Source organism: Phyllostomus discolor, chromosome X (genome assembly GCF_004126475.2).
Source record: "Phyllostomus discolor isolate MPI-MPIP mPhyDis1 chromosome X, mPhyDis1.pri.v3, whole genome shotgun sequence".
NCBI lineage: Eukaryota > Metazoa > Chordata > Mammalia > Chiroptera > Phyllostomidae > Phyllostomus > Phyllostomus discolor.
Window position 1 is genome coordinate 38213609 of NC_050198.1, and position 18237 is coordinate 38231845.

An 18237-nucleotide genomic window follows, 5' to 3' on the forward strand; every position below is an offset into this window, starting at 1 on the left:
CATACCAATGAGCTCCGGCCCGCCAAGCAGCCAGTCCCCTCCGGCCAACTGAGAAACTCACTTCCCCTGAGCATGGGCTCTGAAAGTGCCTAAGTGCCCACGGAGACACTCCCAAGAGATTAACTAGAACCTTCCACCCCCACGGCCTTGACAGCAGCTCCCAAACCATGCTGCTACAGGCAGGCAGTAAGGGCTACCGCCTCCCAACCTCCCCCACATAAAACCAAAGACGGTGCAAAAACATCAGGGGAAGCATACGACTTCCAAGGAAAGGGTTCTCCCCGAAATTGGGAGGTCAGTAGTGGGCAGTGTCTTCGTGGCTGGGCCTCATCCCATCGTGCAGGCCCTGCCTTCATGGCCTCATCTAAGCCCCATTTTCAAACGCTATTTGCCCGGGGTCAGGGCTTCAATGTATTCCAATTATGCGGAAGAGAGGACTTGTATGTTCAGTGCATAGCAGGGTGCACCTCACTGACTCCATCTGTGTTTACGTGAATACTTTTGTTATGTGCCCCAGGCATGAACCAGCTCTGGCCACCAACACAGGCAACAAGCCAGGATGATCTAAGGACTGTACAACTGCTTTGCCCCTGACTGATACAAGAGCAACAGCACCAGTCAGGTGTGTCCTCGCCCATTGCCAGAGGGAACATGGATATTTTTGACAGGGAGCCAAGGATTGAGGTGACCAAACACAGAAACAATGTCTGTGCCGACTGACAATCCATGCTAGCTGTTCCGATGGGTATGACAGAGGAGGACCCAAGGTCTCACAGGTATTCCCAGCTGAGGCACAGGACAGAGGCAGTAAACTAAGATTTTGTGATCGAAAATTCTTCAAAGCAACTCAAAACCAAATGCCCTCATTAAGCTGCAGGGATCGAAGCAGCTACGGAGGTCAAAGCCTCTGGTGACCGTCATTCCACTTTCTCAACTTCGCCTCAGAGTGCCCCCTTCCCGTCCTTGGGCTCCCTGCCTGGAGGACAGTGCTTCCCCAGCTGGCCTCACTGGTGATGTTGACTGCTCATGCTCCTGTGCCAGGCCCCACCTGTCACACCTCAGCCCAGGAGGTGACACAGGCCACGTCTAGGCTCCTCTCTGCTACTTCTGAACCGCCCTTCTACCTGCTGTTCTGCTTACTGCCCTCACCCAGCTCTGCTCTGTGCCTCAGAGGCTGCCCCACATGGATGGCACCACTCGGGAAGCGCCCTTCTTCAGGCTGCCAGTTGGGCTCAGCCAATGGAGGCCACTGGCAAGAGACCAGAGGGTGGGGGGAGTGAGAACCAAGGGCATTTGTAGCCCCCTCCCCTAACACTCATCCTCTGAGGCTCCCTGCGGCCCTGGGAGGGGCTGCATTCCTCAGCTCTCACCAGGATGCAGTAGCATTGCCCCTACATTTAGGCCCAGGATTGCTATAGAGAAGGTGGCTTCCCTTGGAGCCTGACCATCCCGTGGTAGCTGTGGCATGCTGGCAAATGGTTGACAGCTTGTTCCCTGGGGTGTGGGGAGGGTGGTGGGATTGAAAAGCATGCATATACATGTGCAAATAGGTTTACTCTAATTCTAACTCTGTTATAATTCTCACTCATAAAGAATGTGTAGTACACAGTTTACAAATAATAATCAAATAGAATGATCTCTTCCTTGTACATTTTATAGACTTCATGGATTCTCACAGATTGTTTTAGTTGGCTTTTGCCAAACCCTTAACTCAAACGTTGCTTGAGATCTTCATTCACGTTAATCAATGAGTAAGGCAGAAAGGAAACAACACAGACACACACCCATCAGCGACATACGCGACTTCTTTTCTGAGTCAAATAATAGTCTTAAACTGTGGCAGAAGCATTTCCCCAAATGTTTATGCTACTCACACTGGAACAGCCACAGACGACACACAATTTTCGGTACAGCTCATCTTATTATTAACATTTCCTCCATCGCTTGCTTAAGCTAGGCCATCGACAAAACACTAAGCCGAGGCCTGATTTGTAGCATTTGCCAGTTTCTGTGGTGTCAATATTCTAACCCTGGCCAATTTCAAGCCACCAGCGGACACCGCGGAACAGTGTTGCACAGAGACTGGCTCACCTTTGTAAAGTTTTCCACCATACAGTTGCAATAGACAAAATTAACAGCGAGAGCATGGGTGACAGTAACATGTAGCACAGTACTAGAAAATGAAGGGTTTTACCTTTTAAAAGTCTAATTCATTTCATCGTAAGTTCATATCATTGAAATTTGAATTATTATGCAAATAAGTGACTTCTGCAGATCACTGTATAGCACCGTGCCTCCAGTCGACAACACTGAATTGGGTTCTTAAAATTGGCTACGTTAAGTGTGATGATAAGTATTCTTCCCACGCATACACAAAAACATAATAAAAGGGTGGGAGGAAACTTTGGTTGAAGGTATGTCTATGGCCTTGATGGTGGTGAGGGTTGCCCAGGTGTGTGCTTCTCCCCGGCCTCATAGACGTGCATACATGAAATGTGCACAGCTTTTTACCTGTTAAACATAACTCAATAAAGTGGTTTAGAGAATAAAATAAAAGAAGCCTCTCTTATTGGCTCCAGTGCACATCCAGCTCCCAAAGTTCTGATGATTTAACTCTCAGCTCTCCGGAGCCCACATGAGGCAACTCCCACTCACCACTGCTTCTTGGCCCCTTGGCCCTGCCTGCTCACACCCCTCTAGATAGTCTTTTCATTAAGCACTCCTCAGTTAAATACTTCAAAGGTTCCCATTGTTTCCTGCTGGTGCCCTGACTAGAGCTGCAGGGGTAGATGCAGGCATCTTAGAATTATTTGGGGTGCCCTCAAGTATCAGTCAGGATTCATTCCCAGGTATCTCAAACCTCTCTGGTGAGTTTTACCCAGGGAGTTTAACACAGAAAAACAGGAGCTTACAAAACAAACGAAGGGCTGGGAGAATGGAATGTAGGCTGAGGCTCTGGGAGTGACCCAGAACACCACAGTAAGGACCTGCCTGGGGAGCCGGTGGTGCTCAGGTCACGAGGAAGGGACAGATTCAGGAAGCTGCTGATCCACTGCCCGTTCCAGGAACACACACCCCTTGCTATGGTCCAAGTGTCGGGAAGTGTTTGGGTTCCAGAGCCACACTGCAGCCACGAGATTTGCACGGGCCACTGGGGAGGATGCTGCACCTTTAACAGTGACCTCTCCAGAGGCAGGGTGAACCCTGACTGTAGCATTTGCTGATGGCCCTGGTGTATGCACACACACACACTCCCACCACAGCCGATTTCAAGCTACCGCCATGACGTCTCTGAATGCCGGAGCTGCTCGGAGATGCTGCTAAGCTGCTCTCACCAGCAGGGCCAAAGTGGCCCAGAGCACCACTGCACGCACCCTGCCTCTCATCACACTCACACACCCTGGAAATGCGAGCCTCCGCGACTTGCAGAAAGAACAGCCAGAAGCTGACTTCACCTCATCTTGCCTTCCGATTCACAGGCAAGTGCAATTAGCCCACCAAACCTGAACCACACCCACAATGCTAGTTCCAAAAGGAGCCAGGGAAGTGCAGGTTTTCATTCTCTGGTGTGCGCAGCAGAAGGAGGCTCACTAGATGAAGGCTGGTGAGGAGCCAAGCCACAGAATCCAGCACCGTCCTCCGTTCGGCTACTGCACATCTGTATGTATGCTTTTAATGTGCAGTAACAGCTAACACTACGTTCCAGACACCGTTTCCAGTGCTTTACGTGTATTAATCTATCACGTAAGTTTTCAGGCTATGGTGGCAGTGACAGTCTCATCTCTGCCATGATGAAACCATCCTCCAAACGAATAAAAACACACCCACTGTCAGCAACACCGGCGACTCAAAGTCCAAACTCTCTCAGGGTGATGTTCTCTCCATCTCTTGTTATTGGATGGAAAGTTCCCTAAATGTCGTGAAGTCCATCCAGTCCAATAGGTCATTTGAGGCCGATATTTCCCTGTTGCTTCCTGCCTGGATGATCCATCCATTGCTGTAAGTAAGGTATTAAAGTCCCCTACAGTTAGTGTACTATTGCCAATTTCTCCCTTTAGGTCTGTCGATAATTGTTTTGTATGTTTTGGTGCTCCCAGGTTGGGTCCATTTATATTAAGTGTTATGTCTTCTTGAAGGATTGTCCTCTTTTTCATTATAAAATGTCCATCTCTGCTGTCTCTTGTTACCTTTTTGTCTTGATATCTATTTTGTCTGACATGAGCACGGCTAACCCCAGTCTCCTCTGGATGCCATTTGCTTGGGGCATCGTCTTCCGCCCCTTCACACCCCACACCCCTCTGCGTGTCTGTGGGACTGGGACGGGTCTCCTGAAGGCAGCATATAGCTGTGTATTGCTTTTAAATCCATCCTGCTACCCTGTGCCTTTTGCTTGGTGAGTTGAGCCCATTTACAGTGACCATTCATACACGACTACTTACTAGAGCCATTTCATCTTGTGATCCTGATTGCTCTGTATCTCCAATTTTTCTTTTTTTTAAGATTAAGGTTTTTTATTTTATTTATTTATTTTTTAGAGGGAAGGAAAGGGAGGGAGAAAAAGAGGGAGCGAAACATCAATGTGTAGTTGCCTCTCACCACCACCGCCCCCCCCCACCGAGGACCTGGCCTGCAACCCAGGCATGTGACCTGAATGGGAATTGAACCAGCGCCACCCTTGGTTCACAGGTCGGTGCTCAGTCCACTGAGCCACACCAGCCAGGGCCCTCCGCTGTTTCTCTTCCCTCATGTTTCTGTCTGCTATCTTAGTGTGTAGGGGATTTCTATGGTCTTTCTTTTCCATTTCCTTTTTTGCTAATGTTTCATAGCTCAGCTCTGGACTTTTGTTTTCTGGTTACCATTACGTGTGTATAAAATGCCTCATAGATACAATGGTCCTCTTTTTCTGCCTTTGCTCCTTATCTTCATCCACGGGTACAAGTTCAGTCCTTGCCTCCTCCCCTTTCGTGCTGCTGTTATCACACATGATCCCTTTTCATGTTGTGCATTCATTGCCTATTTGCACTTTTTGTTATTTTTAATGCTTTTCTCCCTTTAACTTTTATGTCATAATGAAGTGCTTAATACCCTTTTCTGAGACCGAGGTGTGATTTCCTCCTTCCATTTGTCACCTTTCTTTCTTTCTTTCTTTCTTTCTTTCTTTCTTTCTTTCTTTCTTTCTTTCTTTCTTTCTTTCTTTCTTTCTTTCTTCCGTCTTTTTGCTTTAGGTAGAGGAGTTCCTTTCCACATTATTTATAATGCAGTGCTGGTATAGTAAATTCCTTCAGTTGTTGTTTGTCTGGGAGAGCCTGTATTTGCTCTTCATATCCAAAGGATGACTTTGCTAGATACGTCATTCTAGTCGCCCTCCAGCCTTGTGGGCAGAGGGGTGATATGGGCCCAGAAACACCCCTCTAGGTAAATGCTGGCTCCCAGCCCTACCCTCACCTCTAGGCCCTGCCTGCCTCCTGCTGTAACTTCCAGGTTGACTCGACACCCCTCCAGACAGGAGAAGTACAGCAGCACCGAGCAGGGCTCCATGCCACTTGAGGGTCCCTGGCACCTCTGGAATCTTCAGCCTCCCATTGTGTCCTCCACCCTGAGAGGGAAGACTCTGCAGCCCGGGCTGGGGAGCGCATGAGGGCTGCGCCAGCAGAGGGCTAAGCAACTGGGAACTGTCCCAGGGCTGGTCCTTCTGCCCCTGCAGGCCTCGTGCAAGCAGGTTCCTCCCGAGCCGCTGGGCTGGGCGACATGACTCCTGTGATCAGGAGGAGCCGGCCCAATTCCGAGGGCTGGAGATGTGGCAGTGTGTGTGGCTGGATCACGGGAGCCCCAGGGCAGAGGCGTGGGACTGGCAGCTGCCACCCCAACCCCAGGCTGGCAGGCACCTGCATTAACAGGGCCGAGAGTGACAAATGGCGATGAAGGAACAAAGTCCATCCATCTTGGCTCCCCAGGGCACTGGGCTGGGGGTGCCCAAGGGCCCACAGGGCCCAGGAGTGACTCCTGCTGGGAACCAGTTTCAGGCTGGGCCCGGCTGTGCCCACACAGACTCAGGCCATGTGTGGATCCCTGGGAGGAAGACAGGCCTGGAGAGTCCTTGAGGCACCTGACACACCCCCAGCACTCAATGAAAAGGGACAGGCAGTTAGCAAGCTGGTCACAAGGGGAGGCTGGCCAGGCTGGCACTGGCACAGGCTTTGAGGCTCACCCGAAAGCTTGGGGCTGGGCAGGCTTGGCAGGAATCAGTCATGTGATCAGGGGCTTGGCATGATGCGGCTGCTGGGAAGTGGCGGCAGGGAGCAGTTGAGCAGCTGCTCCGGGGAGTTCGAGTGACGTCACACGCCAAGGGGGGCAACTGCCTACGGGGGCGGTGTGAGGGGAGCCTCTGTCCAGCTCTGGGAAACAGGAAGTCGGAGGTCAAGGATGAGGAACGGTGCGGGCTGAAGACCGAGGTGCAGGCGGTGTGGCTGCAGGCGTTGATGCCCAGGGCAGTCCGGGTGTCCCTGGCTGCTCAGATGAGCCTGGTTAAAGGTTCGTCAATCTTGACTTTTCAAAGAACCAGCATCAGACCTGAAAGAGAAATAACAACCGATGCCAAGGAAATACAAAGGATTGCAAGAAACTTTTATAAACAACTATATGCCAACAAACTGGACAACCTGGAAGAAATGGATACACTCCTAGAAACATACAGCCTTTCCAAATAAATCAGGAAGAATCAGAGAATATGAATAGACAGATGACACCTAGTAAAATTAAAGCAGTAATCAAAAAACTCCCAACAAACAAAAGCCCAGCACCAGACGGCTTCACAGGTCAATTTTAGCAAACATTCCGAGAAGCAACACCTCTGCTTCTCAAACCATTTCATAAAATTCTAGAAGAGGGAAGGCTCCCAAACTCATTTTACGAGGCCGGCAGGATCCCAACTCCAACCAGATAAGGACACTACAAAGAAAGAAAATTTTAGGTCAATATCCCCGATGAACACAGGTGCTAAAATCCTCAACAAAATATTAGCAAATTGAATACAGCAAGGCATCAAAAAGATCATACACGCTAATCAAGTGGGATTTATTCCAGGAATGCAAGGTTGATCCAACATGCGCAAATCAATAAATGTGATTCACACAGAAACAAAAATGAAGGATTAAAAACCTCAGGATCATATCAATAGGTGCAGAAAAAGCATTTGAGAGAATCCAGCACCCATTCAGGATAAGAACTCTCAGCAAAGTGGCATAAGAGGGATCATCCCTAAACATAATAAGGGCCATACATGACAAACGCACTGCCATCATCGTACTCGACGGGCAAAAAATGCAAGCGTTCCCCTCGAAATTGGGAACAAGGCAGGGACGCCCGCCTTCACCTCTCTTATTCAACCTAGTACCGGAAGTCCTAGCCACAACGATCAGACAAGAAGAAGAAACAAAAGGCATCCGAGTTGGAAAGGAAGATGTAAAACTGTCACTATTTGCAGGTGACATGATAACGTACATCGGAAACCCCAAAGATGCCACCAAAAAAACTACTAGAACTGATGAATGAATTCACCAAAGTGGCAGGATACAACATTAATTAATACCCAGAAATCAGTTGCATTTTTTTTATGCCAACTGATTGCCTACCAAAAGGTCACAAAGATTTCTCTCCTATGATCCCTCAAATTTTTACAGTTTTCACTTTGGCATGTAGAGCTATGACCATTTTAACTTAATCTCTGCGCAGGACAGGTCAGCAGCCAAGGGGGTCCAGCTTTGTTTTTCCCATGTGGATATTCCAGAACCACTGATTCGAGAGGTGATGCTTCCCGCACTGACTTAAATCAATCGACCATATATGGGTGGGTCTGCTCCTGGGCTTCCGACCGTGTGCCATGGATCTAGGTGGCTACCCTGGCACCACTTGCACTCCATCTCGATGGCTGTGCGTTTGGAGAACGTCCTGAAATCAGGCTATGCTAGCCCCTCAGTTTGCATTTCTAGGGTAAACCACACTTGGTCATGGTGCATTAGTCTTTCAATATACAGTTGAATCTGGTATGAAACATTTTTGCTACTTTCCTTGCATCGATGCTCAGAGGAGATAACGGCCTGTAGTTGCCTTCTTGCTGACATTTTTGTCTGGCTTTGGATTCTCGGTAATATTGCTCCCGTTCTTTTATTGTCTGGGGGGGAAAAAAGGGCGAGACTAGCACCGTTTCTTCCTTACATGTGTAGTAGAAATAATAACTATGGTACCTGGCCTGGAGCTTTATTTATGGGCAGGTTTTAAAGTGTGAGTCCATTTTCCTTCTTTGATACAGAGTTGCTCAGATATTCTCTGTTCTTCTTGTCCTGGTTTCAGCAGTTTGTGTCTTTCCAAGAACTTGTCTGCTTCACCTTTCGCCTACGTTGTGCCAGCAGCTGGAACAGAGCATCAGCCTCACGTCCAGCAACAGCTCAGGGTAGCAGAGCCAGAGAGGAGGGGGCTTCTCAGCCCTGGGCCATTCTTTCGTTGTGGGAGGGGGGCTCACACCTGGTCCTCCCTCATCAGTGCTCATCAAAACCTCATCAAGGTTTTGAGCCCTGCAGGCAGGGAAGGGGTGACAGGACCAAGCCACCCACCTCAGCAGCAGCAATACCCCCGGCCTCCTACCCTTGTGCCCAGGTGGTATGAGAGCCCCTGGCTTCCTTGCTGTTTATAATCCCAACCACCTATTTACTTAAGTTATCTGCACCTCGCCATTTCTATGCGTCGATACTCCCCTCCCCAGGTGTTGGCAACCCACCGCTGGCCTCCCTGGCCTTCCTCAGGCTGTGCTCCAGGCAGCCAGGAAACCCTGCTGAGACACATGGTGCATCGTGCCATTGACAGGACTAGGTAGGCCTCGGGGGGAATGGAAAATCACCAGGCGGGAAAACTGCACTGTGGGAAACTGTAGCCTGGGAAACTGCCTGCCGGCCCTACCCAGGACACACAGATGCCCGGCTAAGACTGGGGTCTGGGGTCGGCCTGCCCGGCATAACAGGATGCAGCTTTAACTTGAGCCTGACAAGATGTATCAAGAACAATGTCTTGGTCAGCAGAAACGGCACCCAGAACCCAGCCCTAGCCAATCACACTCTGACACCCCAACAGCTACCCTTTGCGGGTTTTGGAGCTTAAAAACCCTGCCCTAAGAACAACCGAGCGAGTCTTAACCCCCCTTGGTTGGCTCCCCAACCGCCCTCGGTTGGCTGCACTTTCCCTCTTATTCCCCCGCTAATAAATAATAAACCCTGCTCCTTGGCTCGCTTGCATCCGCCTGGTTTCTTGAGCGACTCCGACAGTCATCACTGCGTTCGACCCCCTCACCCCCAGTGGTTTAAATGCACCCAAACTCTGGCAACCTTCAAATCTGGCAACTCCTTCCTGTCCCTGTTGTATATCCATCACAGTTAACTACCAACCTCTTCTCCCCTCCCCCACCCATCGATGCAGGCTTTTGCATCAATGCACAAGGAGGAGAGAAGGCACAGGCCAGGAAGGTTCTGGGCCTCAAGAGACTGGCTTTTCATGAGACTCAGGGAAGGGAGGTTATTCAAAAACAAACGTGCCTTGGGCTACTCTGTGCCGGGCAGTGTCCTCGGAGCTGGGGATACTGCATGGGGTGACAGGTAATGCAGAGGACAGGAGAGGTGGGAGGCAATTTTAATGAGGTGGCCAGAAAAGCCTCTCTGAAGGGGTGACATCTGAGAAGTACTCAAAACAGATGAGGGAGTAAGCCAGGTGGATCTCCGGGGTGGGGAAAGAGAGCTCCAGACAGGAAGGAACCAGTGCAAAGGCCCTGAGGCAGCAGTGGGCCTAATGTGTCTCAGATGTGGCAGGAGGCCAACGTGGTTGAATCAGAGTGAGCAAGGTGGAGAGGGGAGGGGAGGACAGCGGGGGGCGGGGGCCGGATCACGTAGGGCTGTGTAGGCCACTGTGAAGGCCACTGTGAAGGCTTTGGCTGTCCCCGGGGGAGAGCGGATCCCAGAGCAGGTTTGGAATAGAGGAATTCTGTGACCTGACCTAAGTGTTGAAGCCGCCAGCAGCTTCGGCAGTCCATGGTGGGGTCAAGGCTGTAACTGACTCTGGACCTGGGCTCCTGTGAACGCAAGCTGTGCCTGACGCTCCACAAGAACAACGGGGGCTACCTCGCACACGCCCAGGGGAAAACGCACCAGGCCAAACGTGGCCGGCGAGCAGCCACGGCAGCTAAGGAGCACCCAGCCAGCTGGCGCCAGAGAAGGTCAAGGAGGAGGGGAAGAAACTTGTGAAGGCTGGCCACCCGGGCTACGAGGTGACTGAGCAGAGGGACACAGAGATGGCCAGCAGAGCCTGCTCTTCCAGATCTACTACCCCGAGATGACGGATGGCATCATGCCTCAACACCGCTTCCTATGAGCGGAGGAGCAATCTCCCAGACTGGTGCTGGCAGTACCTGCTCGTGGTGGCCGAGCCCTACGAGGCCATCATCTCCAAGGGTGCCGAGCAGGCACACTGACAAGGCCAAGGGCAAGTTTTGGACTCGCTGGAACCGGGAAACCAAGCGCTTCTTCCTTCAGTTCCACTTTAATGTGGAGGAGCCCTCTCCCTGCTGAGCTTCCCGGCAAGGCCTCCTGGGGTGAAGCTGCTGCCACCCACACTGATGAATGGCTTGCCCCCGAGGCGGCTCCAAAGCCTGTCTCTGCGCCCCATGCCGGCCAGTCAGCCTACACCCTCCGGGCCCCTGAGCCAGCCCTAGCTGCCCCCCCTCCAGCTCTTGGGGTCCAGTGGACCACCCACCAACAGGTGTGGTCCACCCTGCAGCTCCCATGGTTTACCCACCTGCCCCTGGGGTCAACCTGCCCGCTGCTGGGGTCCACCCTCCCCCATCTGCTGGAATCCACTCCCGGGTCCCAGGGAGTACAGCCCCTAGTCCCTGGAATCCACCTCCCTCCCTGGGCTTCCTCCTCCAGCTGCTGGAAGTCACCCCTCCAATCCCAGGGTCCACACCCCCCATGCCCTCTGAGGACCCTGAGAACATTCCACCGTCTCCCTACCCCCTGCCCACCGAAAAGCCAGTCCCTCTCTCCTTGCAAGTCTACTTTCCCGTTTCTGTCCCCCAAGCCCCCCAACCCCATCTGAGTTTGCTGTTTTTCACAGCGCTGTGTTGTCTCCAGACCTCACTAAACAGCCTCCTCAGGAAAAGTTTCTTGACAAAGAGGTCCTATTCCTATGTTCCATGAAATATTTTCAGAAGAAATGAATGCTAAGCCCGCAAAAACATCCTTGTAGCAAATAATCTTGGGCACTTGGGTTAACATTATTCACTTAATGTATAAATACAAGTATACAAGTACAAAAGTATTTCGAAATGTTGACAGCTCTTGAGGCTGAATGTCAGGACAGTTGGTTTTCGTTTCCTTTTACTCCCTAACTGTCTTCCATTGCTGTGTGCTCCTCCCCGAGCCCCAGAATCTCCCCACCCTGCCAACATGAAGACAAGGACCAGGAAATGCGCAGGCGCCAAAGCTGGGCAGACACTCAGACACAGAACACTGGCTCCGTTTTGTTTTCTGCAGTAGCAAACCTTTAATCATCCCGTTCCTCAAGCAACAGGGAAATAAAACAAGTGGGCTTAGAGAGCCAAATGCCGGCCCGGGCAAACAATGAGGCCCCAGTAAGAGAGTGGCGTGGCGCTCCTCCAGGAGTGCATTCCCTGTGCATTGCCTAGGAGGGGTCACAGGGTTAGGCCCCAGACCCCCTTTCCTGGCTGAGACCTGGTGGAAAAAGAGGCCAAATGCGCTGGATGTTCCCCATCACCACGGAAAGCTTTCCCAGGAAGGCGTTGACGGACACTCGGAGGAGACCAGGGTCTTCTGCAGTCCATCGGCTGAAAGGGAGGGGCAGGAATCAGGCTGAAGGTGATGACTCTCTCTTACACCCAGCACACCACGGCCCCTCCTGAGACCTAACCCTTGAGTGCATCATCGTATCCATGACAGAGCCCTGCTCGGGCAGGCCTGAGACAGCTCTCAGGCCTTCAGCGCTTTCCCCCCGCCCCCATCTGGGCCCCTACGACAACTCACACAGCCAGGACGCTGCCCTTCACTTTGAACTCCTTCCCAACCGCCCGCAGCTGGCCTTGCTCCTCTTGGTCCATGGACCTGCGGGCTATCTCTGCCTCCAGGGGGCACCGGAAAGGCACAGTGAGCTTGCTGGGGGAGACGTGGTTAAGGCACCGTCTGCAGCTGAATCTGGCCGAGCCTCAGGCTTCCTCACACCTCGGAGGCTGGCCTTCACCCCAGCCTTCCCCTGGAGTCTTCCACCCCCAGCTTCCCTCCCACCCCCACACTCCCTCTTCTGCCAGCTCAAGCCACCTCCGCTCAGGCCACCTCCACGCCTGCCTCCCTCCTCGCTCAGTTCATTCCGTCCCACCTCCCCCACTCCCTCAGGCCTGCTTCCCTACCCTCCAGCCTCCTCAGGTGTCCACTCCCCTCCCACCAGCCTACCCCAGGTTCCCTTCCCCGCTCCCATCTTTGTCTCCCCACGTCTGCCCTGTGCCCTGTCCCCAAAAGACAGACCCTGGCCTTGCGCGATGTCCCTGAACGACGGTTGAGGCCACCGGGCCTCAGGGGCGCGTGGGAAAGGATACAAGGTCATCTTCCGGTTTCCTGGTCCTACAGACACTGATGCTGGCCCTGAGGCTCGTGCAGCCCTTTGGACATTGCGAGCACCAATGGCTGCTGATCCCATCGTTTCCTCGTCTCCAGGGTCACCCTGGCAAGGGGGGCTGTGGGGAGCACCCTGGCCATTAGGAGTGCCACAGCCACCCCGGTCAGCAGGGCTGCAAGGGCCGCTCTGGGTGTCCACATCACCAGAGCCACTAGGGTCGCCAAGACCACCGTGACCTTCCAGAACGCTGGGGAGACCACGGCTGTTAGGGCCTCCGGTGCCACACTGGTCTTCAGGGCCGCCGAGGCTACTCCCTGCACCAGCCGTACCACCTGCATCTTCGTCTGCAGCCTCCATGGCTGCTGCAACCTCCCGGTTGCCCTCAGAGCTCGACTTAAACCTGATGGCCGACCCTCTCAGCCCGCGGAGGATGGACTGAGGCCTTCTCAGGAAGTTCCACCCCTTCCCACGCAGTCCAACGCAGGGTCTCCAAGGCGCCTGCGCAAACGGCCCCTTTTGGAGGTCCAGGGAGAGCGCCCGGTTCCTGCCACCTGGTCCCGGAGACCCCAGAGACCGCTTAGCCAATGAGGACTCCCTCATGGAGCTCCGCCCCATAGAGCACTGTGTAACCCCCGTGCACGTGGAGAAACACTGTGCTACTACTGGGCTGTTACCTGCCAAGAGAGCGGTGCTCTGGCACAGGGGCGTCCTTGCTGAGGCTCGCTGAGGCGGGCTGACCTCGGGCCCCAAGCTTGGGGGTGGGCCTCCTAGTCAGTGCCCGCACCGCCAGGCCAGCCTCGGCTGAGACCAGCTCGCTGACCCCTGGTCACCTGTCATCCAGTTCTGGGAGTACTCAGGCGCTTCTGTGCTAAGGGCTGCACTCCAGGCCCTGGCTGAGGCCCCAATCTGTGTGCGCAGGGTGGGGCCCAGCCCTCGGGGGGGTCGGGGGGTGGGGGGGTGGGGGGCGGGATTCCCAGCAGGAGTCACACTCCTTTATCCCCCTAGGCTCCCTCGCCCCCACCCCCACCCTCCATCCCCCCACCGGGTCTGGCGGTAGGGGGGCGGGGGACAGGGGAAAGGAGGGGTTCCCCGTTGCAGGCCGGGCCTAGGACCTCTCCTGAACTGAACAAGGACGTTTCGATGTATGGAAATCTCTGTGAGACACCACATTAATAGAGTGAAAGATTAAACATCATATGGTCACCGCCACAGATGCAGAAAACGCACTGGACTAATTCAGCGTCTTTTCGTGATAAAAGTAAAACTCTCAACCCAGCGGGGATAGAGGGAACATACTTCAATATAACGTAAAGACCAGGCTATATGACAAACCCCCACAGCTAACCCCATAGTCAGCAGTGAAAGGCTGAAAGTTTTCCTTTAAAGTGGGGAACCACACCGGGCTGGTCAGATCGCATACTCCGTAAGATTTTAATTTCTAAACTATTCGATGAGAATTGATTTTGGCCCAGCAAATGCTTTATCCTGGTGAACATATCCTGTCCTTGAAAAGAGTGTCTGATCTACACAGATCTAAAATTCAGACTTCGTACTTAGTGTTCTCAACATGGAAATGCATTTCAGGTAGGTGAGAATATGGTTCAGACCTTTTATGTCAGGGGCCGTAAACTTTTCTAAAAGTTTTACTTACTTATTTTTGAAGAGAGGGGAAGGGAGGGAGAAGGAGAGGGAGAGAGACATCAGTGTGTGGGAGAGATACCAGTTGGTTGCCTCTGGCATGTGGGACTGAACCAGAGACCTTTAGGCTCACTGGCCAGGCCACCAGTCAATCCACCGGGCCACAGCAGCCAGGGCAGGGGGCAAGAAGCCTTTAAGGTAAACATCAGACAGTAAAAATTGTAGCTTTTTCAGTCACAAGCGTCACTGTAGCCGCTGCTGCTCTTTCTTCGCATTCCTCCCCCATTTTCTTCCTCCCCCACCTTCCCTTCCCCCACTCCCATCCCTCCCCTCCTCCCCTGCCTTCCTCTTCACTACCCATTAAAAGCGAAAACACATTCTTAGCTCATGGGCCATTCAGAAGCAGGCAGAGAGCCGCCCTTGGCCAGGGGGCTGTAGTTTGCCAGCCCCTGTTCTCCATCTCAATGGGCCGTGTTGTCTCCTCCTGTCACTCACTGAGGGAAGGATGTTAAAAATCTCCAACTGTGATTTTCACCCTGCCCCTTTCAACTATGAGGTCTGTGGGCGTGTGCTTCGCGTATTTTGCAGTTATGTTAATAGGCATTAACATATTTATGATTGTTGTATCTTCCCGATGCATCAGTCCCTACTTTTACTGTTCTGAAACTGATCCCTTTATCTTGGTAGTACAGCTCTCCTTGAAGACTGATTTGTCTAATATTGATATAACTACATCAGCCTTCCTTGTGTACTATTTCCTTTTTATGCCGTTGTCCATCCTCCTACATACGTCCAACTTATTGGTGTCTTTGTACTGTAACTGTGGCTCATGTCAACAGCCAGTAGTGCGGTTCTTTAAAAAACTCCTTCCAATAATGTCTGTTTCTAAATGGAAGTATTTGGCAAATTTACATTTAATATAGTAGGTACGGTTTGATTTAAAGCAACCACCCTGCCATTCATTTTCTCTGGTCATCCTTTCTGTGTTTGGTTCTTGCACAAGTTAGTTGAGGCGAAAGGTACCCACGGAAAAGTGCACGCATATTAACTGCACAGTTTCCTGAGAATGACAAAGCTGTGTACAAACGAAGTCGAGGTAGAGGACATTTTCATCACTCTCACAATTCTCCATGTGCCTCTTCACAGCCAATCCCCTCCTCTACATCCTGCCCCCAGGCAACAAATGTCGGTTAGATTCGCCCTTTCTAGAATTTCATTTGAACAGAATTACACAGTAGGTACTCTTGTTTTACTTAGCGTAATTATTTTGAGACCCATCCAAGTAGTTGGGTATTTCAGTAGTTCATCCCTCCTTATTGCTGAGTGGTATTCTGCTGGACAGGCGTACCATGATTTGTCTAACCACAGCATGGGTTGTCTCCAAATTGGGGTTATGATTCATAAAGTGGATAGGAAAATTTATGTTCAAGTCTTTGTGTGGACATGCCGTGTCAACTGTTTTCATCGTCATCGGACAATACATTCACTGATTTGTAGAAAGGGGGGGAGAGACAGGGGCACTGATATGAGAGAGAAACATCGATCAGTTGCCTCCCACACACACCCTGACAAAGGATCGGACCTGAAATGTTTTCGTGTCATCCTTCCTTATAGAGAACTGTCCTTAATATTTCTTACAGTGCAGGCGTTGGGCTGATAACAAATGATCTCTGCTTTTATATGCCCGAAAAAAAACCTTTACTTTGCTTCCTTATTTGTTGAGGTAAAATTGGCATAACATGAAAGTAGCCATTTTAAAGCAAACAATTCAGTGGCATCTAGTAGTTTCCCATGTAAAAGAATTTCCAGGGATCGAGATGAGGAGGCAGCTATAGAAATTAGCCTTGGTGAGGAGGGCGGTAACAGGCAAGGATGTTCACTTCGGCAAATAGGTCTGAAGATGCAATATGGGGCAAGGAGCTGACAGACTTCTTTCTTGCCTGATGATCAGAGACGACAGGAGAGGAGAGGAGAGGAGAGGAGAGGAGAGGAGAGGAGAGGAGAGGAGAGGAGAGGAGAGGAGAGGAGAGGGCCTGGTGGGCCCTGGGGAGGACTTTGGCTTTGACTTTGAGTGATGTGGAAGGCACTGAAAGGTTCAGAAGAGCAGAAAGAGGGACCTGACTGATGTCTTATCACTGATCCTGAATTGGGCTTCTGCTGGACTGGCGATGGTGAAATAACGGGGCCCTTTCGGAAAGTTACAAGGTCCAGGGTCATTTATTCAGGGAGAGGATTCCGAGGGGTTGACTCTGATACCCTGACAGGAGGTGCGTGCACTGTGACGTCAAGGCGTGTGCACCTCCTCTTGGTGTGGGGGCTGAGGGGCCTACCCTTTCCATTGTGCTGGCCTCTACCTTCCCACTGGGCTCTTCAGCTTGACCTCCTTCCTCCAATCCTGAGCCTTCATCCCGTCAGCTTGAAACCTGTCTTCTTTGTCTCTGGACCTTCCCTCACCCCCACTCCCTTTGTCAATTGAACTCCGAACTTACTCCCTCATCTGAGTCTCTGTGGGACTCTACAGGTGCAGGTTTCTGTGCGTGGTTCCATGTGGCTGGAAAATGGGACCCTAGTGTCCCAGTTTCTTCTGGAAGGGTGGACTGACACAGAGGAGTTGAGGCCCTTGCTCTTTGCCGTCTTCCTGCTGGTCTACATAGTGGCTGTGGTTGGGAACCTGGGCATCGTCAGCCTCATTGTAATGGACTCCCGGCTCCACACTCCCGTGTACTTCTTCTTAGCCAACCTGTCACTGCTGGACGCTGCCTATGTCTCCAACACGGTGCCTCAGGTGCTGGTGCATCTGCTGGCACCAGTGGGGACCATGCCCTATCGTGCTTGTCTTGCCCAGATAGTCTCAAGAACCCGGGCAGGACTAGCTTCAATCTCCTGCCTTCTTGCCTTGGCCAGTGCACTCACCCACACCACCCTTGCAGCTCTGCTCAAATTCTGCGGACCTCGCCTCATCACTCACTTCTTCTGTGACCTCCCTCCACTGCTCAAACTCTCTTGCTCCAGCACGCAGGCAAATGAACTCGCCCTGGTCTTCTTTAGTTTTCTGGTGGCTCTTGCCCCCTGCGCCCTGGTTGTCATCTCCTAGATGCACGTTGTGGCCGCTGTTCTCAGGGTCCACTGTGCTGAGGGCCGAAGGAAAGCCTTTTCCACCTGTGGCGCTCACATCACTGGGGTCTGTATTTTCTATGTCACTTCAGGGCTCTGCTACATCCTTCCCAGCTCTGCACACTCGGGCTCGCGAGACCGGCTGCTCTCTGTGCTGTACGTGGTCCTCACGCCCATGCTCAACCCCATCATCTACAGCATGCAAAACGAGGAGGCGAAGGGGGCTTTATTTAAGGTCCTTGGGAAAGAAAGTGCCTGCTAGGCACTTGTCACGTCAAATCAAGGCCACACGTGTTCTCCACGGTGAGGCTGGGACGGACCGGGTACTTGAGGGTGAGTGCAGTCACACAGGAGCTTGGAATTTCATGTGGATGGTTCATTTGCTGAGCCCTACTTTGTGTGCCACGTTTCCCCCCATACCAGCAGAGATCACGTGTCTCTGTGGCGCAGTTTGTAATTTAAAATGTTTTCTTCCACTCATGGAAGTAAAATATGTTCATTGGGTCGGTTGTGCAGTTACAGAAACTTATGAAATGATGAAAAATACCCTCAACCATCTCCCCCCATCCCCATCCCCCAACCCGAGAGAATGTTTTTGAACAGTTTGTGAACAGTTTGATGGTTCCTTCAGGTTTCTTTTTGAAGTGGAAATGTCTGTACCTGCATATTTAAGCAAGAAACACAACGGGACCACAATGTAATTACAGTTCTTCCTACTTAGACATTTTTAATTGTTTCCTGTTGTAATATATGCTTATCATAACATCATTCATGCTTTACACAAAGTTGTGTTGTTGGAAAGTAAGAATTTCTCATAATCTC

The 18237-nt window shown here is 51.8% G+C and overlaps 1 protein-coding gene and 3 pseudogenes across 1 annotated transcript; 2 read left to right on the forward strand and 2 right to left on the reverse strand.

Annotated features, from left to right (window-relative positions):
• Positions 1-504: 504 nt before the first annotated feature.
• On the reverse strand, positions 505-649 carry LOC114505877 (annotated as a pseudogene).
• Positions 650-10094: 9445 nt separating this feature from the next.
• LOC114505724 lies at positions 10095-11178 on the forward strand (annotated as a pseudogene).
• Positions 11179-11561: 383 nt separating this feature from the next.
• LOC118498402 (cancer/testis antigen 1-like) lies at positions 11562-13586 on the reverse strand. The gene is made up of 3 exons (XM_036016382.1): positions 12644-13586; positions 12078-12206; positions 11562-11881 (listed from the first exon to the last, which is right to left on the reverse strand). Exons 1-3 carry the CDS (start codon positions 13276-13278, stop codon positions 11737-11739), a joined length of 909 nt encoding a protein of 302 aa, XP_035872275.1. The 5' UTR covers positions 13279-13586; the 3' UTR covers positions 11562-11736.
• A 3260-nt stretch (positions 13587-16846) lies between these two features.
• On the forward strand, positions 16847-17677 carry LOC114505725 (annotated as a pseudogene).
• Positions 17678-18237: the final 560 nt, after the last annotated feature.

Excerpts from the sequence above, each read along its gene's own strand:
- LOC118498402 (XM_036016382.1), bottom strand. The coding sequence starts at position 13,278 with ATGGGGCGGAGCTCCATGAGGGAGTCCTCATTGGCTAAGCGGTCTCTG. Across the intron at positions 12,207-12,643 it reads GGAAACCGGAAGATGACCTT|CAAGCTCACTGTGCCTTTCC; the intron begins GTATCCTTTCCC and ends CGTCTCCCCCAG. Across the intron at positions 11,882-12,077 it reads AAGGGCAGCGTCCTGGCTGT|CCGATGGACTGCAGAAGACC; the intron begins GTGAGTTGTCGT and ends CCTCCCTTTCAG.